Genomic DNA, 21,663 nt, shown 5'->3' with positions numbered 1-21,663 from the left:
CTTAGCACTGAACGGAATGACTCGAAGTATCGGGCAACTAAATCCAATCTCATTTAAGTGATCGTGTTTTCAATAAATCATAGCAGTGTTCACCATACGGTGATGAGGTGCTGGACCCCGGACGGATTCGCCTATATCTAGACCCAAACTAGCGCCGCAATCACTGAATAGCAGTAGCATACGGGAAGTATCAGGAGAAGCTGATATTGCGGAAACTTGGGTTTGGGTACAATCGTGTGACGCGCAGCGTGAAGCATCGGCTGACACATCTCTATATGCTACCCTGGTCTCCTTCGTTGATATTCACACCAGGACGCAGGGTGTATGCAAACCAATCCCGGTTTAAGAAGAGCACCCCCTGTGCCCTCTTCCACTTGGACCCCGTCCTCCACCGAGACGTCAAAGATATGGCAATTCTTCGCACTCGACTCCCACAAGAAGTACTTGCAACGCGAGGGCCTTTGTCCGTCGGTGCAGATTATCTAGCACTGGTACGCGTTCTCGAGGTTGCCGCCGGTGCTGTTGCTTCGTCAGCTACTTTGGATCTAACAAGTCACACATCCATCCTAGGTGATCACTTTCAATACTATTCTAACCCCAGCCTTCGCTTGATGACTTCGGTTTTGTACAAGAAAAGAGAATTAATCAGAAAACTGTTCTGCCTAAACAAAAAGTAGTATCTACACCCTTCGTATTGGTACAATAGCACACTGTTCTATACGCGCTTTTAGTTCAAAATGTGACTCCCTTTGCACTGCCCTACGACACTCAATAACCACAATAACACACGTTGTTTATGGAAGCATACTAGCGTTGCGCGAAGTGTTTCTGTGTCGCGCTTGGATAAGGAGGCGGGTGTTGCGAAGCCGACATCTTGGATTAGTATCCCATAGACGCTTGCTGTGTTGGCAAGTAGCGAAAGTAGTGCTAAACAGCAATGGATAGTATTGAGGAATAGCATGATTAAGATTGACAACGAGCGCTTGCGTTGCAAAAAGATGGTAAATTGAATGGCGACTGGAATATGGTGTTTGATTGCAGCAGCGACTGACTGCCAAATATTCATAGCTCCCGGCACACAGGAGAAGAGCAACAGTTTATATAAGTTTTCAGGCACAGGGAGTACATTCAAGTTTTACTGCAGAAATGCCGAAATCATTCAGAAGAAGTGAACAACTCGTGATTATCTAGTCCTTTCTGTATTGGCCACCGGACTTCGCGAAAGCTAAATAAGATCAATAGCTTCTCATAGGAGCTAATATTCTCTAGAAGGCTAGGTCCTTAATACAGAGAGAAAACGATACTATCAAAAAGGGGCTAATCCTGTAACATCGCCCAGATATACGTTGAAAAGTAAAAGTGTAAGGTGTTTTTGCAGATGAAATAATAAGGAGATACTATAAATAAATGACTAGCAGGACTGAAATGGAGTTCACTGTCTCCTAATAGTTACTAGCAAGCTGAGCAGGGCATCCCTATAGAAAGATTGATTAGTTAATTGTGCGTATATTCGGATGTGTGTGTGTTTAGGAAGATCCCTCCTAACTACGATGGTAGTGATGACCTTGTCCTACCTGGACTACGTCCCTCAACATGAAAAAAAAAAAAAACGTTTTTAGGTGGTTAGATCCATCCAATCAATGTTCCCATCATTTCCTGAGAGAGGCTGCGTATTTGCCCCTAGGATCTATTTTCCGGTTGTTACGAGTGTGACCTAAGGCTACACCACTTTCGACAGACCCCTTGTTATTACTGACACAGCCCTTCTAGCTGCCGTTTCAGTCTGATAGGTATTAGGTTGGATAAAGGAAAGGTGGATGGATCCCAGCCGCATTTACGCAGCCTTAATTAGGAAATGTTAGAAACATGAATTTTTTCCATGACGAGGGACATAGCCTAGGTGGGATAAGGCCACCACTAACAGAAAGGATTTTCCTGGTCACAATACACACAGCTAAACATACGAATGTCGACCGATTACTTTCCACAACTAGACTAAGGGGTACAGCAAATTTGTAAACCTATACATCTAAAAGGGTTAGAGAAGCAAGCAAAGTTAAATGTAGCCTGTAATTACATATGCATCATTCCATAGTACATTTATAGATCACCGTAGCGTTTCGTCCTTTCCCGGAAATAGCCCGTCGACAGGTAACGGAGCGGAGTCCGAGTTCGGGACAGAAATTACGATGATCGCGGGCCAAGTCCGATATTGTAACCCGAGTGCTTGGCGTGAAAACAAGAATCCGGCAAAAGTACCAATACCCAGGAAGAGTATAAAGATACCCGTCAGCGAAGTTTACTGCCCGGTAGTTCGCGGAATCATGGCCCGAACCATCAGAACGATGTTTGCGAAGACCGCCGCCAGTCTCCTTGTCGGCCTCGTCGGCCCGGTGCTGGGCCAGCTGGACGCCCTGCCGTCGGGCTTCAACCCGGACCGATGGGCCTGGGTCTCCAACGAGGATCCGCTCCTCGCCGTGATACCGGGCCGCTTCAATCGCTCCGTGTGGGAGGCACCATCTGCCGCCGAAGTGTCCGACCCCAGGGTGGCCGCCATGTAAGTCTAATACAGCTTGCAAACCACCCAAGCGTCTACATTTCTCCTTCTGACAACGGGACGATGTGGCATCCAGCAACGAGCACATCAACAAGACCAGCTTTGTCGCCTACGACGAACGCTTCTTCGACATCATCGGACTAGGCGCCACTGTCGAGCAGCTGCAGGTCCTCCCATTTCAAGTACACGAGGCCTCTTGCTATATACCCGAGCAGTCGCTACTATTTTTCGTGGAATGGGGTCCTCCTGGAGGCCAGAACGGCACGCACGACTGGCAGTATGTTTTGGACGTTCGGACCAACAACCTGACCAAGATTCGGACGGACCCGCCAACTTACAATGTCCACGGCTGCGTGTACCAGAACGGCAAGCTGCACGTCGTCACGGACGGGGGCCCGAACGAGACGGCATACCTGGCGACCATCGACCCGAAGACGTGGGAGCGCAAGACCGTTCTGAACAACTTCTACGAGCGGCCTTTCATGAGCTTCAACGATCTCGAGCTGGACCGTGAGGGGAACTATTATCTGTCTGACTCCAGATCAGGCTGGGTATGTATCTGATCAGTGATCACGTACCCATTTGTTCTTACCTTTGTTGCACTGCAGGGCCGAGATCTGAACCCCTACTCCATGCCCACGCTGCCCACGGTCTATTTCGTCAACGGCACCACCCTCCGGGCCAAGGAGCTGGCGTACCTTCAGGGCAACGCCAACGGCATATCGCTGTCGCCCGACGGCGGGACGCTCTACCTGGCGGACACGGGCGCCTCCGAGACCAAACCGTCGCGGCGGAACAACCTGGGCCCGCGCGACCTCTGGGCGTGGGACTTCGCCGTTTCCTCGTCGGGGAGGCGTCTGCCGCTGCTCGGGAATCGGAGGCTGCTGAGCCGCGCGATGCAGTACTTCTACGACGGCGTGCGCGTGAGCCGCGGCGGCTGGGTCTTCGGGGCCGGCGGCGAGGTGGTGGACGTCCTAGACCCGGAGTCCGGGTGGACGCTCGGCTCGATCCGCGTCGGCGGGGGCGGCAACGATCCCGTGAATCTGGCGTTTGGGGAGAACGAGACGTGGATCGTGGGCAAAGGGGGTGTCTGGCATGTCAAGAACATACGTGAGAGGCTCGATAAAGCTGTCTAGTCGATAGGTAAACTGCAGTAAGTCGAGAGGAGAGTAGATGTGGTTCACAATGCACAATGATTCTCCTCTCCATCAAGTCTAGATTCATCATCCTAGCTGTTTCGTGTCTCCAAGCTTAAGCCGTCTGTGAACCCAACGTAGTCCGATTTGAACTAACATGGGAGCGTCAACAAGTGAACTAACAGCCTCTGGACATCAATTGCATCTGACAATGATGTCCCTCAAGACTGCTGACCTCGATGGACGAGGGCGTCTCTATCATGATTGATTCGCGGCCTGCGAGGGGCTCAAATGGTGGCCTGCGTTGGAAAGAAGGGCATGAAACGGTCCGCTGTCTGTGAAGGGAAGGAGACGGGCGGAAGGGATCAATAATACTTTGGAGGCACAGCTGGCTAGGAGGGATTGCGGCAAGGACGTCTCTGTCATGGAATGTGGGTTGCATTGCGGATGGATCACGTAGCTACTGGTGGCGCTGTAGAGCAGGTATATGGAGTGACGCGCGGGTCATGTGCCCGTGTGCTCGCCCATGGCAGTCTCCGTCGGCCGAGGCAGGAGACCGAACCTTGCCGCCGATGGGAGATGTTGAAGGCTGACCTGCTCCCTCTGCTTGGTTCGTAATGCCCTGAATCCCCCGTTGTCTGCCTGCCTAGTTGGGCAGTGTGTCTGTCGGAATGAATGCACCATAAGCCCACTTGTGTCTCCCACACCTTCCTCCAACGTTGTCGAGACCATCGAAAACTCCCGGGATGCCCTATCAGTACGTCACCGAGCTTCTAGACCCGGTCGGTCGAGAGGCTGCTCTTGCATTGTATCGCCCCGTCTAGGAGGTTGCGCGAGGGCCGAGATGTGAATTGGCGTGACTGATGTCGGTTGCTCCTTGTGATTGTTGCCAGCAAGAGGTATTACTTCCGTGATAGTTCTTGTTGCCGTTTGTCTTTGCGATGGAAGCTGAAGGGGCTGCTCCGAGTGTTTAGATGTGACCGGGCGATGATAGGGAAAGAAGGAGACGCCCGTGTTTGGGTAGGGGGGGAGATGGAAGATGAGGCTGTTCTGAGAATGCCCAGACGGCATCTCCAGGGCCTCTGAGAAACTGGCACAAAAACCAGAGAGACCGTACTGTTGAGTTGGCTCTTGGGAAGAAGAGACCCCAGACCTGGTCGAAATGCTCTTTCCATGTTTTATGGGTGGGCTCCAATCTGCTCTACTCTGGTCGCCTTTTCCTTTTCTGGCCTGAATGGGCTGCGGCGGTGTCGCGGTATCCTGCTTCCGAGTTGGTCTCCAGCAGCTTGTCGGCCGGTCAACCTCAGGTCCCTCAGGTATTCTTTCCGTAAACGAGGAGTGCAACAACGAAGGCTTGCGCCTGAAGGACCAATGAGTGTTTCTACAGCCGTCCTGCATACCTGCTGCGTTCCTGCTCGCTGCCTGCTGCGTTCCTGCTCGCTGCCTGCACCGCCGATGAGGCTCACCATGGCCCCGTATCTTGTTTGGAACCTTTCCTGAGGCTATCTGTGCCTCTCTCGCGATACCTAAGAATACGTCAATGCCGGTCACCAAGGTAGATTCTTTATCGTGGGAGGAGGTTCCTGCCTTTTGCTCGTCGTGCTGACCGGTTGTCGCCCCCCCGTCCCGCACCCCCCCAGAAGGCTATAAATGTCCTTCCAATCCTCCCGGTTGACATCCTGAATTGCCTTCTCTTCATGTTACGCTTCTCCTGTCCATCTTGGACATTGCCGCGTGCCGCGCGCTGTTCAAGAGAGCGTGGGCATAACGGACCTGGCGGTCCTTTGGCTGACCCCGCCGGGCTTCGGAAGGTAAGGCGGCCACAATTTTCGATTTTTGCTTCGACCTGGTATTACACTACCTCCAGGTCGGAGCCCCTTTTATCTTTTCATTGTCTTCACTGGCTGGTCCAGTGACATGAAGAAGAGAGGTCGGCGTCTGGGGAGATGGCTGTGGTGGGCATGGCGTGCGAACCAGTCGTGGTGCGGAGGAGGGGAGGGATGAAGGAAGAATGGACGAGGAAGAGGTGGGAGAGAGGGCGGGTGTTCGGCGTGTTTGTAGGAAATCGAATTGATTCCATCAAGGTCGTTTGCAGACTCTTTCAAGAGGCCATTTATCATGTCAACGCGTGACTTGTCAAGGTTTTCAGTGCTGTTATCAAGGTTGATGTGACGACGCGCGCGGACAGAGGGGTACGCCAGGGATTACCGCCTGCTCTATGTCTTGGTCATCATAGGAGCCTCTGGTGCCACGAGATCCATTGCTGGCAACACCTGTAAGGGAGCGGACGGTCCAGATGTGGACCATAAACCATGGTTGTACCGTGATCGTGTCTTGTAGGTATGCCCAGTAAACTGTACAGGGGCAGGGCGGGTTGCGAGAGCCGCCACGATGGCGACGTCGACGATTGACTCGAGCGAGCGCGAGGCAGCCCTGCATTTCTTCTGCTGCAACACACTTTAACGCGACGGCGTCTGGGTCTTCAACATACCTCACTGTGAGTAGCCTGTCCCTATTTTCGAGGAAACACAACGGAAAACAAATAGGAATCGGCATAGTAACTAACAGTCGTGGTAACATGCATGCGAAGACAAGGAAAGACATCAATGGCATCCATAGACACCAAGTAACCCCCCCCCCCCAAGACTTATAATGACTCAACGGTCCTTAAACCAGCCGGCAGCCCCGAAACAATAACATGCGCCGCCTTGGCGACCGTCTTCCGATCGTTGACCTCAGCCCTAAACTCCGGCCCCAGCGACGTCGTGATGCTGTCCCGCTTCGTCACGCGCCTCCTCTCGGTCGTCTGGGCGGAACCGCTCTTCGCCTCCGCTTTCGATGACGGCGATTGCCAGTTAGTCGACGCGTCCCTCAGCAACCTCTCCAGGTTCGCCTCGTTGAACGACGTCCTGGACTCGGTGAGGCCCTCGAGGTATCGGAAGACCCACCTCGTCTGCCTCTCCTCGTCGACTAGCACGCCGAACAGCAGACACAGGGCCCCGTCCTTCTGGCTCAACGAGTTGGAGTGGAGGCGTACCAGAGCGCCGTGCGCCTCGGTCGCGCGAAAGGTCGAAGACGCGGAGCTGTTGTGGGCTAGGTTCCGCGGGAGTCTAAACTTCTTCATTGTGATGAACCCCGCCATCGAATCCGTGTACCTCGGGATGGCCTCGATGCGGGTGAATATCTCCATCCCGGAGCCCCTGCTGTTGATGATGAGAAGCATGACGGCGTACTCCCCAAGGTGGAAGCTCGAGTCATACGGCTTGACCTGCACAACTTCAAGGTCCCTCCCAGACGCCTTCGAGGGGACGAAGATGTCGTGGACCTCTCCTTTGAGGTTCTCCGCCTTCAGGGTGCGGAGACTGGTCCACTGCAGCGCGATCGGGCGCGGGAAGTCACGGATGACGCGGTACGTGTCTGTGACGCCGGCCTCTTCCAGCGGCACGCCGATAAGATGGCCGTCCTTGGTGCTCGCGGCCAGCACGCCGATGTATTGCGGTGGGCGGAAGCCAAAGTTGGAGATACGGATGTCGGCCGGCCGGATCAGGGTCAGCTGTATCGAGAGACCGAAGTTCGTCATCGAGTACGGCACCGGCCGGCTCGTCGCGTCGTTGGCCGGCTGGTAGCCCTGGCCATTGCGAAAGTTCCGCGGCGAGGGCGCCAGCATGCTGACCCACGAGCCCGGGTCGCTCTCGGTCCACGACCAGCAGAAGAGCGACTGGTCCGTCGAGGTCTTGAGGATCTCTTCCTGGAGCCTCGTGAAGGACTTGGCGCCTTCGCCGTAGAGGAGCGGCATATTGATGTCGAAGATGCCGAGCATGCAATAGGCCATGTCCTCGACCCGCGTCGTCTTGCGGCACGAGAGCCAGGACATACGCTCGGCGACGCTGGCGCCGGAGAGGAGCTTCCTGCTCCGCCTGTGAAGGTATTGGCAGTCGATGTTTGTGATGCTCTGAATGGCGTCGGCTAGCGACCTGCGGTTACCCAAGGGAATCCAATCCCTAGAGAAAAAGAGGACCTCCCGAGGCGCCAGGAGTTCCTGGAGCGTCCATCCGCGGGTGAACCACCGACTCCGAGACAGGATCTGGTATTTGTCGCTTTTGTTGCTACTGTTCCCCAGCTCCTCGCCGGCATGCTCGATGTCGGACAGGTAGGCGTAGCACTTCATCGAGCACTCGTACCAGGCGAACATGGAGTTGATGGCCTCGGACAGCTCGGCGGAACTCTCCTTGTTGATGCAGCAGGTGTCGATCCATAGGTAGTCCAGGCCGTCGCGAAGGGCCTGCGCCCTGGCGAGCTCAATCTTCTGGAACCCGTTCTTCTCCCTCGCGACCCTGTGATCCCTCCAGTCCTGGAAGGTCACCTCCTCGGCACCCCATGTGTGGGAGACAATGGCGTACCGGGGCACGTCGTCGCCGTAGAATTCATCTAGAGAAAGCGTGTTGACGTTGATGAGGCGCATGGTGGGTGCCGCCGCACGGTTAACGGCATTCCGTAACGAGTTGTTCGCGTCCGGGGTTGATCCGAGGTCATCTCTCGTCGACCGATGGAGGCGCTGTGAGAGATCGTGAGATGTGAAGATGGTGAGAGCGGGGCGGTGTGTACTAACTAATGCCTAGACGTCTTGTCGTAGCTCTGCAACTACCTTCCTTTTAATAGCGGCAGGACGGCTGGCGCCAGCTGGCATCCTTGAAGCCATCACTGACAGAAGCAACATGGGAGAACAGCGGCAACAAATATTCATCTCATGATTCATGGTTGGACTTTGCTGTACCAATGCTTTCTTTCTCTCAGACATGACTAACGCTACTATCACCATGCCCTCTTCTTCTTCCTAGACTCCGACATGACGCCGTCCCCAAAGCACCTGGCGGTGTGGACCTACCGCCAGTACTCTGATTCGGGAGGTGCAGCTGGTCTGAGGCGTCCAAAACTTGGAATCCACGGCTTGTCTCTCCAAGTAGGGCTGCCTAGATTCCATACAGCATACCCCTTCCTGTGAACCGTCACCAAGAAATCATCGTCTACTCCAAAGAGCCAAGATACCCTATCTTCTTTGAACCAAGGCGATTCTTCGCCCACGATCAGCGTTGAAGACTCTGTGGCAATGCAAAGCGCTCCAGCGCCCCTGAACTTGGATGCATCGCGTTTAAACTTAGCAGCAGTATCATCTTGCATGTAGTAAATGAGACCGTTCCAGAAATAGCTTGCCGAAAGTACCTTTCGCCAAGTGTAGACATCATGATCCCACCGAGGCATGCTGCGAATCGCTCGTTTTTGGTACGTAAAAGTCTCGTTTGCCGTATTGAAGTTGGTCAGATGAATGGTCGTGGCCATCAGGGTCTTCCTCGCCCTAGACGTTGTACCAGGCGACTCGTCATCGAATGTGCGGGCACAATTACTGCCAAAGTTGAAACCGAGGTTATAGAGCCCGTAGGAGTTCATGGGACGGCATCGAAGTCGCAAGTCAAGAGATATCGAACTCTCCATTATTGGAGTCTCGTAGCTGAATGTCTGAACATACTTCATCGCGTCATACTTATGAATGACAATCACGAATGTGCTATTGGAACACTCGTGAACTGTGTCGACCGAATCGAAGTCTATCGAGCTGGCCGCAACTTTCGATTGGTGATGTGTTAGAGGCTGCAAACAGGCAATACGGCCATGCTGAGAGTGTTTGGTTGACTTACAGACATCAAAACCAGTGACAAGATATAGAAGGTCTTTATCAGTCGAATGATGCATAAAGTACACCATGCAAGCCGCTTCATAGGGCTTAAGTTTGCAGGAGAACTTGTCGATGAGCTTGCGAATTTCGGGGATTTCGGTGAAACTGGGCACCTTCAGCTTGGCGAGACCACTCTCCCAGCGCCATACATGTGGATCTGCTCGAGAGAGGGTAGGGCCGAATATGACGACGAAAGTCTCCTTGTCAAGGGTGATTTCGTGCATGCGGGAAGGCAGGGTCACTCGTCGGTATTGCCCTTTCTCGAGATGGCAAACAATCCTAGTCAAGTTAGCCTATCAGGACTCATGTTCTCATTGATTTGGAGCCGGCCTGGCGAAGCCTAGACTTAATAAGAGACGAAGCCGTCTAAGCGATCTGCAAAAATCTAAAGCCGAACCAAATCAACTTACAAGGACCTCATTGTGAGAGAGTTGACGAGGACGAGAAGCTGGGTTGACAACGCGCATACGGTGAAGTGTTTTTCGCCCTTGACGACGAGGTCAGAGGGTGAAACCAAGGTTCTCGTCAAGGCACGAATGTCGTCAACAAAAAAACTGTAATCGTCCCATTGCCAAGCAACTTTTCCATCGCAATAAGCGAAGTCGTTGGAGGCTTGGTGTCCGGGACCGTGACCGGCACCACCGGGAGACGGGTCTGATGGGCTGATGGTGTTGTGCTTGGCATATTCACAAGCGCGGGCGTCAAGCTTCAGCACGGTGGTGCATTTAAGCAGGGAAGGTCCCGTCGTTTCGATGAAGATGGATGATATGCATTCACCACGAGCAACAGAAACGACCCTTTCTAGAGCTGGCCGAAGGAGGAGCCAGGGCGACGCCTCCTCGGGTGACAGCTCGATCAGACCGGGGAAGTGGGCTCGCATAACATCCTTGGCGACAAGGTCGGCCGTCCAAGCTCTTCGCCATGCCTTGGAAACCCTTGTGCACGTGAGGATATCGGGGCAGTCGAGCAGGGCGGATATCGCGGCGACGACCTCTTCAGGAAGGTTGGGCAAGTCTGCAAGCCTGGGAGTCGTCTGCTGGATCAAAGATCGCAGGTAGATCAGTTCCCAAGGCGAGATTTTTGTGACAAGATGGCGTAGATTTGCTTGTCGAAGGCCGATGTCAGGTGATCCATCGATGAGTGTTAGCTGCGAGAAAGCCTGAGATAGGATTTGCTCGGGCCTATCTGGGTGCTTTTCGTCTCTGTCGTCTCTGTCCGACGGGGTCATCGTGAAGCTATGATCGGATATCGTGGCCGGCGGGAAGCATAATGGGAGGTGAGAAAGATGAAAGGAGAAAGAGTGAGTAGATGGACATTAGACGTGTTGGGTGCAAACAGATGAGAGCCGGTTGTGTTTGTTACACACGTGAGGGTAGTCTGTACCACTACGTTATTGGGCGGCAAAGGCTCACCTGGCGGCCTTCTCGGTCAAAGCTTCGGTGAGGGTTCGGTGACGGGACCTCGGCAGCAAATCGACCGGGCTCCGATCTCGCTTATGTACCTTGATATCGAAAGTGGGCCCTCTCCCTCTCGGCTAATTTGCTCCGCCGTTGCCTGTCTGGCCTGCCTGGTTCACCCCAGCTCTGAGTGCAGCACAAACGGCGCTGCCAGCCCCCCCTAAACGGCTGCCACAGCGCAGCTTCGGCTCTGTGCTCAGCGGCGTGTCAGTTCTTTCAGTAAACAGCCACAGCGGTCGTCAAACAGCCCAGGCGACCTAGGGTCCACCTTGGCCGCTGCGAGCACGACATCATTAGGTGACGGAGGCGACCTGCTGACGTGCGAAATCGTGACTCTGGCTGCGACGCGGACAGTCCGTCGTCTCGTCCGTCTCCTCCCACCATCTTCGGTCACCCCCCCCCCCCGCCGCCAGTTAGTCAGTCCGTCGGTCACTTCTACTATCCGCCATCCGCATCCCGAGACTTCTCTCTCTCTCGCTTCCGTCCTCGATAATATCCCCCCCGTTGGTGTTCTCCTTATCTGTTTGCTCCTTACGGCAAGAATGAGCTGCGACCATCTTGTCTCTTCTGTCTGATTGCTCCTCTATCTCGCTCTCTCCATCTGTCTCGTTGCCTGATCATTTACCGCCCGTTCCTCCCACAATCTCCGAATTGCAATCCTCCTCCTATCGAGATCCGAGATCCGAAAAGCTCCCAGCAAGATCCCAAAGCTCCCGGCCGAAGCCGCCAGTCACCATGGCGCGAGCCACGAGCCCGTCAACTCCGCCAACCCCGTCCGACGACCGGACAGTCGTGGCAACTGTCCTCGACGACGATGACGATAACGATGCATCTTCCACCATCAGCCGCTTCAGCTCGCGATCATCCTTCGACTCCGAAAGACCCTCCTCCTGGCGCAAGCGCCCAAGCCGCCGTGCGGCCAGCACCCTGCGAGCCATCTCCTTCGTCGCCGCTCTAATCTCCGCCCTCTGTGCTGGCTCCATCACCGTCTTTTCCATGTACGGCCACATTTTCCAAGAGCGTCTGCATTACACCCAGTTCCAGGTCAACGGGCTCGCCATCAGCAGCTCCATCGCTCTCTACCTACCCGTCTCGTTTCTCGGCTACATCTGCGACCGCGTTGGCACACCACCCCTCTCCCTGCTGGCCGCTATACTGTTCGGCGGCGGCTATGCTTTGGCTGCCGGCACATACCGGAAGCTCGAGGCCGAGAACCTGGGAGGCCTGCGCGACTATGCCGGCAACCGCATCACCGGTGGTGCCGACTGGACCTATCCGCTGATGATCTTCGCGTTTGTCTGCGTCGGCGTCGGTACCTGTTCCATGTACCTGGCCGCCGTCGCGACGTGCGCCAAGAACTTTGGTAAGGGGAAGCATCGCGGTCTGGCTCTCGCTGTGCCCATCGCCGCCTTTGGATTGAGTGGCATGTGGCTAAGCCAGCTTGGCAGCCATGTATTTTACGAGCGCCTGCCGGACGGTACGGCCGGAGACCTGGATGTTTTCCACTTCTTCGTCTTCCTGGCCATTCTCCTGCTGGTCGTCGGGGTCGTCGGGGCCTTCACTCTGAAGGTTGTCGACGAGGAGGACATTTTTGAGGAAGCCGCTGAGGAGCTCGAGCGGAGCGGTCTCCTGGAGCGAAGCACTTCATTCCTCAGCGCGCGCGAGCTTGAACGTAGCAGAGGATACGGCGCAATCGGACAAATCGATGACGACCCCGAAGATGGCGGCGTGCTTGGGCCAGCCGAAGACGACGCCAAACTCAGGAAGAAGATGGTGCTCAATGCCGAAACGAGAAGCTTTCTGGCCGACAAGACCATGTGGTGCTTCGCTCTCGGCTTCCTGCTGATGATCGGCCCCGGTGAGGCATTCATCAACAATCTGGGCACGGTCATCGGGACCCTGTATCCGCCCACCATGCGCTACGTCGGACCTCCGACTTCGGCTGCGACGCACGTCTCCATCGTTGGCATTACGAGCACGGTTGCCCGTCTGGCCACCGGGACCCTGACCGACCTGCTGGCACCCTCGCCACAGACGCAGCACCTGCAGGTTTCGTCGTCGCCGCCATTCCTCCGCGGGAGGCCAGCCATCTCCCGCGTCGCATTTCTCCTGTTCTTCGCCATTGTGCTGTCCCTCGGCCTGGTCGCCCTGGCTTCCGGTCTCATTCAGGAGCACGGCGAACGCTTCTGGATCGTTTCCGGCCTGATCGGCTCCGGTTACGGAGCCGTCTTCAGTCTGACGCCCATCATCATCACAGTCATCTGGGGCGTCGAGAACTTTGCGACCAATTGGGGCATCGTCGCCATGTTCCCCGCCCTCGGGTCGACCTTTTGGGGCCTGGTCTACTCGGCCGTGTACCAGTCGGGCGCCGAGAACTCGCCTCAGCGCGACGGCGGCGGGGACGTCTTCTGCTACGGCCAGCAGTGCTACGCGCCGACTTTCTGGGCCATGGCCATCACCGTCTGGGTGGCGTGTGGCATGATCCTCTTTGCCTGGAAGGGCAAGGGCGGATGGGCGCAGCGGGGCATCATCATTTAACTCAGCCAGGCCATCCGCATTGTATTTTCAACCATCACTGCATCGCATACATGCATTATCGGGCGTTTAGGTAGGGGGGACAGTGAAATGGGTAAGGCGTATGACATGTATCGCCATGCTTTCATTTGGGTATATATCGCATAAAGTCATGATTAATCTTCGGGCCAGTCCTGTTTAACCTCTCTCTCTTTCTCTTCCTCATGAATTGACCTCCCTGTCTCTCTCGCTTTCTCTCTCGTGTGATGGAAAGTGCCACCTCCTCTGCCCAAAACTCTTGCCCTTTTCACAGCATCAAAACAGCCAGCAGGGTGGTCAAGCCTATGAGCAGACCGGCCATGACCGGCGTGCTCGTCTTCGGGCTCGAGTTCTCCTTGTCGAACTCGCTCATGGTCTTCATGCAGATCCACTGCGAGTACAGCAGCTTGTCGAACAGCACGCTCATGACGGGCGTGTAGCCGTTGAGGCCGCCCGTCGGCTTCGTCGTGCTCCCTTCCTCGTCGAGGATGAGCTCGACGTCGGTCAGCTTCAGCATGTCGTAGGAGCGCGGCAGGGTCGGGTGGCAGTCGTTGTTGGCGCCGGCGTCCCGCGCCAACTGGGTCGGGGCGTCGGGCCCGATGATCTCGGCGCCGGTGATGTTGACGGCGCCGGCGACGAGGTTGCAGCGGAAGTTCTTGTCGCGGCGGGTGCGGTCCTCGAGATACATGGCGAGCTCCTGGCAGCGCGGCAGGGTCTCGTTCTTTGCGTGGTCGGCGCGGAAGTCGTCAACGTAGCCGGTGATCTCGTCCATGCACGACTGCTGCAGCCAGGGGCTGCAGTCGGTGGTGTCCAGGTCGGGCACCTCGTGGGCGATGGGCAGGGTCTGGAATAGGTGCTGGAAGATGAGGGCGCAGCCCTTGGGGTAGCGTTCGGACGAGAGGTTGAGGCCGGTGGGGGCGCCGAGGTAGTAGGACTGGGTGTAGAGCTGCTTCTTTATCCAGTTGGGCGAGCTCTGGGAGGGCCCGTTGGCGAGGGTGGCGACGGTGAGAGAGAGCTTGCGGATGTCGGTCATGTTGTTGTCGTCGATGGGGATGTCGAGGACCTCGGGGGCAATGCCAACGCGGCGGAGGTTGGAGCCGCCGAGGGTGCAGTTGGACTCGCCGACGAAGTCGCCGGCGCCGGCGCCGGCCGGGCAGGACACGTCGGCGCAGCCCTTGAGTGAGACTTCGGTGAGTATGGGGACCGTCGCGAGGGCGGATCCCGGGAGTAGGAAGGAGGACCACCCCATGAGGCTCAGGGACGCGAGCCTCATGGCTCTTGTCAAAGGCCAAGAAGGGGCCCAGCAGGAGCACAAGACGCACACCAAGGCCCCGGGGCCGGGGAAACGCGTGCCACGGCGGCCTACTCGGCACGCTCTTGTCTTAACGTTTGCGGCCCTTATCGATGGAGGGGGGAGGGGGTGTTTCGTCTCCCGTGCTCGGCTCTGGGAAGGGACGGGTTTTTGGCACACGGAAGTACGGCAACGTCGGATGAGGTTATTTGGTCTCGGCGCCGTGCCCGTTTGCTGTTCGCGGGCGGGGTGTGGGTTTGAACGGGAGGCGCTCACTGGAGGCTTATGGTCCGGGGGGTCGGCTTTGTCGTGCCGACCATGGGGGGGCAAGGGGAATGGGATAATTGGAATGGGAGATGCTAGGGAGTCGATGTTGTCAACTCGCCTGTCGCTGGCATCTTGGGGTTTCGAGCGAAGCTGGCGGCGAAGTGATTTTTTCCCCCTTCCACTTCCCGATTTCTTGGAGGATGCGGAATTTTGTGAGAGGAGAGAGCGAAGGTGAGAGAGAGAGAGAGTCAGAGAGCGGGGGGGTACACGGTACACACACATTCAAAGCCATGCCCATACCACCTACCTATGTACTCATCCACACTGGAGCAGTGAGAGATTACATCAACGGGAGCGAAAAAAGGGCGGTGCCAGGCCCCCGGACAGAAGAAGAGAGGGTCGCGTGGTGCGAGGTGATAGGCGCCAGAACGTGATTTTTTTCCTTGGCGGTGGTCTTGGCGCCCTCACCGATTGTCGTGTCCAGGCTTATCTAATGTTGTCGCTGCGCCTCCGTTCCGCGGAAAGACGGGCCCTGAAGGAGACTGAGGTGGATGTGTTTGTATGGGGCTGCGGACGTTCTATAGGAGAGACATGGCAGTTATATTGTGGGTTCAGAGGTAGTAGATGGTATCGACAGAATATAAGGGCTTGGTTATACATGGCTTCAGTCTAAAAGTAGGAGGCATCTGGAACGGAACTAGCACAAGAGGAGAGTGAAGGAAGGAGTAGGTGACTAAATTCAAGTGAAATGCGACTTACCTAAGTAAGGTAGGGTTACGGAATGGCGTCACAGTACAAATTGAATGACTAAGACGTCGACACCCAAATGAAGTAGCGGGGAAAGCCTCTCATTGGTTTGTGTACCCAGCAGCACTCCACAACATTGTCAGTACACTTTGTACAAGTCACCATGTATATCGGGCCCTTGTTGACTTGATGGCCCCAAACATCTTGGTTATTGAGCTTTTTTGTCCCAGTTTACAGCTATGTGCAAATTCAATGTCCTCTTTGAACTCTTTGTAGTGTTAGCGCACGAGCCAGCTGTACAATGAGCCACTTTGAAGTACAGCAAGAAGCAGGAAATGGCTGCTAGATTACACTTGAAATCGCAGATTAGGCCAGTTCCAGCTTACTCTCAGAAGTAGTTTAAAGTGGCTCCATTTCCGTCATCAAATAATTACTTTATGCAGGGCACAGCACAGTGCACTTCCAGGCAAGCAGTACCAATCCTGCTTACCCTAGTACTATACACCCTGCGTAAATAACCTTCTTTTTGTCATTTCCAACGCCGTCCTTTTCAAGTCCTGCCCCATGCAATCGCCTCTACAATTTAACTGGCTATTTGAGAGCGCATCCTAGATCCAGCGTAACTGACTGTAGAAGAACAATCAGGTCTATTAAGGATATGCTTCTGTATAAAGAGACGAGAACATAATGCTCAGAATGCACTTTGCAAGGACTGGTATGGATAGTATGCCACATGCCCACGCAATAAGTCTCAACATTAACGCCCAGGCAGATTCTTGTAGCTTCATGTCCCTAGCCTGCACAAGGCAGAATTGACTAGCAAGCGCTGCAGCCTGCGTATTTAGCCTCAGCAAGTTCATCTCAGGCATCAACGCATGCTAATAAGCTAGCCTTCAGCATATGATAGGTCGGAGTAGAAATAATAAAGGTTCAGACCCTAAACTGCAGCCATTTATCAGCAATGTGCAATTAACGTAAGGCCAACCCAGCAGTTCCCATTTAAGAAGCAGAACCCCCCTCGTAAGGCTCTAGAATCAGTACATTTGTAATCCACTCAAGCCCAGCAGAGCCAAACCTTCAGTCCTTTACGCCTACTACGTTTTCCACCCGTCAAAACTCAACCCAAAGATACAATCACTAGCAGCCAGCCAACAAAAGATGTACGATCCAAACACCGCAAAGATAGGCGATGACGACGATAAAAGCGGCTCGCGCAAGCGTGGCCGCAGCTCAGAGACTGGTAAGCCCCCTCAGAGTTTGGCTTGCCAGTCTTTAGCAGTCCTTTCTAATACCATTGTCAGACTCTGATGTAAATGACTCCCAACCCCAGAAAAAGAGAAACGGTGGTGTTGTTCCGCCAGAGACGAAGGCTCATGTCGCAATGGAGGAATATACTGTAGGCTGGTTGTGTGCCCTTTCGTTGGAAATGGCCGCCGCGAAAGGGATGCTCGATCAGGTCCATCCGAACTTACCCCAGCAGGATTCAGCCGACCATAACAGTTACATCTTGGGTCAGGTTCGAGGCCACAATATCGTCATCGCCTGCCTGCCCGCAGGCATCTATGGAACAACAGTAGCTGCCACAGTCGCCAAGGACTTGCTCCGGACCTTCAAGTCAATCCAGTTTATCTTGATGGTTGGGATCGGAGGTGGTGTACCGTCACAAACACAAGACGTTCGATTAGGGGACGTCGTGGTCAGTCAACCTACCGGGACCAGTGGAGGCGTCATCCAGTACGACCGAGGGAAAATGGTGCAAGAGGAAGATTTCCGGCGTACAGGATCACTCAACTCACCACCCCAAGTCTTATTAGCCGCCTTGAATCGTCTAAAAGCCGACTACGACACAGGAGATTGTCAGATTCCCTACTTTCTTTCAGAGATGCTGTCAAAACGTCCAATTATGAAGGAAAAGTACGGTCCACGCCATTCATCGGAGGACCGCTTATACCGAGCGGGGTATGAACATGCCGATGAGGAATTCAACTGCGACCAGTGTGACCAAACCCAGGTGTTCCAGCGGTATGCTAGAGAAGAAGAAGGGCCGCTTGTCCACTTTGGCAATATTGCGTCGGGTAACCAGGTTATTAGACATGGAGCGACACGAGACCGGCTTTGTAAAGAACTGGGGGTCCTCTGTTTCGAGATGGAGGCTACGGGACTGATGCAAGATTTCCCATGCATCGTGATCCGTGGCATTTGCGATTACGCGGATTCGCACAAGAACAAAATTTGGCAGGGCTATGCAGCTGCGGCGGCGGCTGCGTTTGCAAAGGAGCTTCTTTCGGTTATACCGCCTCAAAGGGTCTTGCAGGACAAGCCAATCCCGCAACTGGTGTCTGGTTAGTAGATCACACACATCAGAGCAGATAGTTAATCGTTATTTTCTTTTCTAAATTCAATCATCTCAAGCTTGTTTTAGAATTGAATCTTTCTGCAAAGCAAATCAAACACCAGCTGCTAATGCCTTTCGCAGATCCTAGCCTTCTTTCTCACAAGGGCGAGAAAGAGCAGTGACCCGGCACCTCTACAGATGCCATCTGTACAAGACGTGCCAGGTCTAGGAAACAATCTAATCTTTGATCTACCCTGGTGTAGGTTCCTACGAGTGCTGGTTTGGTGGAATGACCGCAGGTGTTAAATAGCTTCCGATGCGATAGCGGACCACTTTACCCCCCCTCTTGGTATTCGCAGTTCCCGCCCGCTGGCCTGATGGAGCAGGGTGGTAGTTATACTGCACACGGATAGGTCAAGAAGAATGCTCAACCTCTTCTCTTAGGTAAATAGGCTTCATTTCTTCGCGAAAACCAAGTTTGATGACAACTATTCTTTCAGACCCAACATCAGCAAACACCACTTTCTTGATAATCCTCCGTCTCAGTCACAAGCACCACAGTCCGTTCTCTCAAGTTGTCTCAGTCCGCTCCCAAGACTAAGGTCCACTATCATCCCCATCGCCTTGGCTCTGACCAGGTAAGATTCACTCCTACAGATTGTCTCTTAGAAAGAAGCCAACGTCCGCAGCCCTGCGTTGGCCGAATTCAAGTGCCGTTGCCTCAATACTAGCGTGAAAGCTATCACCGGTCATCGAAGCTCTCTGCTCTCGCCGTGGGGGCGCCATGGAGTCGTCCACCGTGTGTGCTAACACCGAATTCCAGAACATCAGTTTCTTCAACTACCAATACCTGAGAGTCCAGGATAAACCCACTGCCCAATGTGTCTAGCGCATACTGTGTCTATGATGGTAGAGGGTCTGATGTATTGTCTTAACATTAGTTTTTCCCATTCGAACTTGCTAGGCTTAGTAAAAACTTTCTAAGCGGTCCGCTGCTAGTTCCCGCATGCGTCGGAGCTTCGATGTTGGAGATGGCAAGATGCAAGTGTTCGACAAGGCGATGCTTACAAAGCTGGCGTTTTTGACTGTTCAATACCCCACGATTCATGACTTGTAGTCGAAACCTATTTCTGCATTTCAACAAAAACGGCAACTTCGGACTCAGGCAAAGCAAGCTTCAAGACATTAGACAGGCCATCATTGTATACCTGAAACATTCATGACGGCAAACCTCAGCCGAACGAAGATCAAGGAAATCATAGACCAGTCAATCAGGGGTCGTCAACTAGAGGCCCAGGTTGACGTGGGTGGGTCTTCGGCGAACCGGACACGAAAGAGGAATTGAGACCCCGAGTGTCTACCTGGCGTTGGCCCGAGGCGGGAAACCGGGATTGTAGCGCTCCCGTACGCCCCCGGACTAGGATGGGACACATGTGCCGAACAACGTTATACGTGCTGCCAGGACACAGAAGATCAGTAAAAACAACAGACATGAAAAAGACCACGGGTTTGCTTCTCAGTCTTCCAAAGTTGACCGATCAATTAACAATCCGGCTTCGTGTGCCACGAGAACAGTCGTCTCGGGAAAAGCCTCATCAAGATATCTATCGATGACATCGACTTTGAACCTCGATATGCCGTCCGCAGTCGAGCTGCTGCTCGTCTCCACTACTTTGGTGAACACCTACTATTTTTCAGGCCAACTTGGATTGAAGCAGCTGACCGAGGATCGATACAGCTCGCTCTTTATGGCGTAGCGACCGTCATCTACAACCTCTTCTTCCATCCTCTACGTCGATATCCCGGCCCGAAGCTATGGGCTGCCACGCCAATGCCTGCGGCATTCAACGTTCTCCGAGGCACGCCTCATCTAAAGATCTTGGAATTACACAAGTGCTATGGCGACATCGTTCGGGTTGGTCCTAACGAGCTAGCCCTCTCCCATGCGGAGGCGTGGAAAGAAGTCTGTGGTCACCTCCAGCGTGGCCAAGAAGAGAACGGCAAAGATCCCAAGTATGCCGACGAGGGCGCGGATAAGAGTCTTATTTCCGCGTCGCGTGAAAGACACGGTCCACTACGGCGCCTGTTATCGCATGCGTTCTCGGCGCGTGCCATGAGCGAGCAGCAGCCTCTGATGGATAGACACATTGACCTGTTCATCCAGAGACTCCATGAGCATGGGGAAGGTGGAATGAAGCCTTTGGATGCCTCCAAGTGGTTTGAGTGGATCACATTCGATATCATCGGCGATCTAGCCTTTGGTGAGCCGTTTGGGTGCATCCAAACAGCCTCGTCTCACCCGTGGGTCGAAAGCTTCTTCGACTCTCTCGGAAGTGTGGCTTTTATGCAGGTCCTCCACGACTTTCCTTTATTCCCCCTCTTGAAGCCTTTGTACGGCGCTCTTGTGTTCCCCAGAAGACTACTTGAGCAACGTCGTCTCAGTCAAGAGCTTGCTGAAGAGAGTCTGAAAAAGCGGCTCAGCCTGCAGGGAGACAGACCGGACTTTGTGCATGCAATGATAAGAAGCCCCGAGAAATATGTACGTTACCCACCGGCATCCATTGGTCGAGTCCCTTGACAATCCGGCCGAAAATTTCTCTTCTAACGACTGGTTAGAAACTATCGCAAGAGGAGATGCGAGACAACGCCGTTCTTTTGACAACGGCTGGCTCAGAGACAACCGCGACAACGCTCGCTGCAGCTCTCTACTTTATCTGCGTCCACCCTGAGGTGCTTGCCAGATTGAACGAGGAGGTCCGATCGGCTTTCCAAGGAGACGCCGACATCGACGTCAACAGTGTTCAGAAGCTTTCCTACATGCTTGCTGTACTCAAGGAGACCATGCGCGTTCACCCTGCCGTGGCAATTTCTTTGCCACGCCGCACACCTGTCGGTGGATCGCAGATCGCCGGGGATTGGGTGGCTGGAGGGGTGAGTCCAGGACACACGTGGTGGATGGGGGGCCCCTTTGCAGGATTGATTCACTAACAAAGCCCTACAGACCACTCTAGGTATTTGGCAATACGCGGTCTATCACAATCCTTCCAAGTTCCTTCACCCAGACTCTTTCATTCCAGAGCGCTGGCTGGACGATGAGCGCTTCGACGGCGACGAAAAGAACCTGCACCAACCGTTTTCGTATGGCCCACGCAACTGCCTGGGCATGAAGTAGGTTTCCCTCACACGTGCAAAATCTGGGTATTTATTTCAGTAGTCGCATCACGCTGACACTGTTTGCCCACCAGTCTTGCCTACGCTGAGATGAGATTGATTCTGGCCCGCATCATCTGGAACTTCGATCTGGAGCTGGCACCTGAGAGCCGAGCATGGGCAGCCGGGCAGAAGATCTTCTTCTTCTGGGACAAGCCCCCTCTGTGGATTTCCTTCAAGTCCCGAAATGCGTGAGAGATTGGCGTAGCTCTCACATGATCCAGGAATGACCAAGAAGCGTCTTGCCGAGAGCGGCAGGGAACATGGCCCCTGGATCAACCGGACGCTGTCTACCATGACAGTTGCTCATTATCGTTGGCCACAGACCTTCTTGCACGTATTGGTGTTTCGTTACGAATCATGAGTACACCCGGGTGAA

The 21,663-nt window shown here is 54.3% G+C and overlaps 7 protein-coding genes across 7 annotated transcripts; 4 read left to right on the top strand and 3 right to left on the bottom strand.

Moving 5' to 3' along the window:
• Positions 1-2,189: 2,189 nt before the first annotated feature.
• CDEST_07235 (Putative six-bladed beta-propeller, TolB, SMP-30/Gluconolactonase/LRE-like region) lies at positions 2,190-3,693 on the top strand (the record flags this gene model as incomplete). The annotated part of the gene is made up of 3 exons (XM_062923394.1): positions 2,190-2,557; positions 2,634-3,108; positions 3,166-3,693. The coding sequence occupies 3 exons, from the start codon at positions 2,190-2,192 to the stop codon at positions 3,691-3,693; spliced, it is 1,371 nt and encodes a 456-aa protein (XP_062779445.1).
• Positions 3,694-6,228: 2,535 nt separating this feature from the next.
• On the bottom strand, positions 6,229-8,550 carry CDEST_07234 (Putative heterokaryon incompatibility). The gene is made up of 2 exons (XM_062923393.1): positions 8,428-8,550; positions 6,229-8,301 (listed from the first exon to the last, which is right to left on the bottom strand). The coding sequence occupies exons 1-2, from the start codon at positions 8,510-8,512 to the stop codon at positions 6,341-6,343; spliced, it is 2,046 nt and encodes a 681-aa protein (XP_062779444.1). The 5' UTR covers positions 8,513-8,550; the 3' UTR covers positions 6,229-6,340.
• A 3-nt stretch (positions 8,551-8,553) lies between these two features.
• On the bottom strand, positions 8,554-10,896 carry CDEST_07233 (Putative F-box domain-containing protein). Its single transcript, XM_062923392.1, has 2 exons — positions 9,835-10,896; positions 8,554-9,703 (listed from the first exon to the last, which is right to left on the bottom strand). The coding sequence occupies exons 1-2, from the start codon at positions 10,650-10,652 to the stop codon at positions 8,575-8,577; spliced, it is 1,947 nt and encodes a 648-aa protein (XP_062779443.1). The 5' UTR covers positions 10,653-10,896; the 3' UTR covers positions 8,554-8,574.
• A 1-nt stretch (position 10,897) lies between these two features.
• Positions 10,898-13,700, top strand: CDEST_07232 (Putative major facilitator superfamily, MFS transporter superfamily). Its single transcript, XM_062923391.1, has one exon. The coding sequence runs from the start codon at positions 11,617-11,619 to the stop codon at positions 13,417-13,419; it is 1,803 nt and encodes a 600-aa protein (XP_062779442.1). The 5' UTR covers positions 10,898-11,616; the 3' UTR covers positions 13,420-13,700.
• Positions 13,701-13,702: 2 nt separating this feature from the next.
• Positions 13,703-14,707, bottom strand: CDEST_07231 (uncharacterized protein; the record flags this gene model as incomplete). Its single annotated transcript, XM_062923390.1, has 1 exon — positions 13,703-14,707. The coding sequence occupies one exon, from the start codon at positions 14,705-14,707 to the stop codon at positions 13,703-13,705; it is 1,005 nt and encodes a 334-aa protein (XP_062779441.1).
• Positions 14,708-17,041: 2,334 nt separating this feature from the next.
• On the top strand, positions 17,042-18,101 carry CDEST_07230 (Putative nucleoside phosphorylase domain-containing protein). The gene has a single exon (XM_062923389.1). It carries the CDS (start codon positions 17,121-17,123, stop codon positions 18,084-18,086), a length of 966 nt encoding a protein of 321 aa, XP_062779440.1. The 5' UTR covers positions 17,042-17,120; the 3' UTR covers positions 18,087-18,101.
• Positions 18,102-19,708: 1,607 nt separating this feature from the next.
• CDEST_07229 (Putative cytochrome P450) lies at positions 19,709-21,479 on the top strand (the record flags this gene model as incomplete). The annotated part of the gene is made up of 5 exons (XM_062923388.1): positions 19,709-19,750; positions 19,813-20,613; positions 20,691-21,005; positions 21,076-21,242; positions 21,320-21,479. The coding sequence occupies 5 exons, from the start codon at positions 19,709-19,711 to the stop codon at positions 21,477-21,479; spliced, it is 1,485 nt and encodes a 494-aa protein (XP_062779439.1).
• Positions 21,480-21,663: the final 184 nt, after the last annotated feature.

This window comes from Colletotrichum destructivum, chromosome 4 (genome assembly GCF_034447905.1).
Source record: "Colletotrichum destructivum chromosome 4, complete sequence".
In the NCBI taxonomy this organism is placed as follows: domain Eukaryota; kingdom Fungi; phylum Ascomycota; class Sordariomycetes; order Glomerellales; family Glomerellaceae; genus Colletotrichum; species Colletotrichum destructivum.
Note: the sequence above shows the minus strand (reverse complement) of the source record. Positions and strands in the feature narration are given on the sequence as shown.

Coding starts and splice junctions, on each gene's coding strand:
- CDEST_07230 (XM_062923389.1), top strand. CDS start 17,121: ATGGAGGAATATACTGTAGGCTGGTTGTGTGCCCTTTCGTTGGAAATG.
- CDEST_07233 (XM_062923392.1), bottom strand. CDS start 10,652: ATGACCCCGTCGGACAGAGACGACAGAGACGAAAAGCACCCAGATAGG. Junction 9,704..9,834: donor TCTCTCACAATGAGGTCCTT/GTAAGTTGATTT, acceptor TAACTTGACTAG/GATTGTTTGCCATCTCGAGA.
- CDEST_07234 (XM_062923393.1), bottom strand. CDS start 8,512: ATGGTGATAGTAGCGTTAGTCATGTCTGAGAGAAAGAAAGCATTGGTA. Junction 8,302..8,427: donor GAATCATGAGATGAATATTT/GTTGCCGCTGTT, acceptor TCTAGGCATTAG/TTAGTACACACCGCCCCGCT.
- CDEST_07232 (XM_062923391.1), top strand. CDS start 11,617: ATGGCGCGAGCCACGAGCCCGTCAACTCCGCCAACCCCGTCCGACGAC.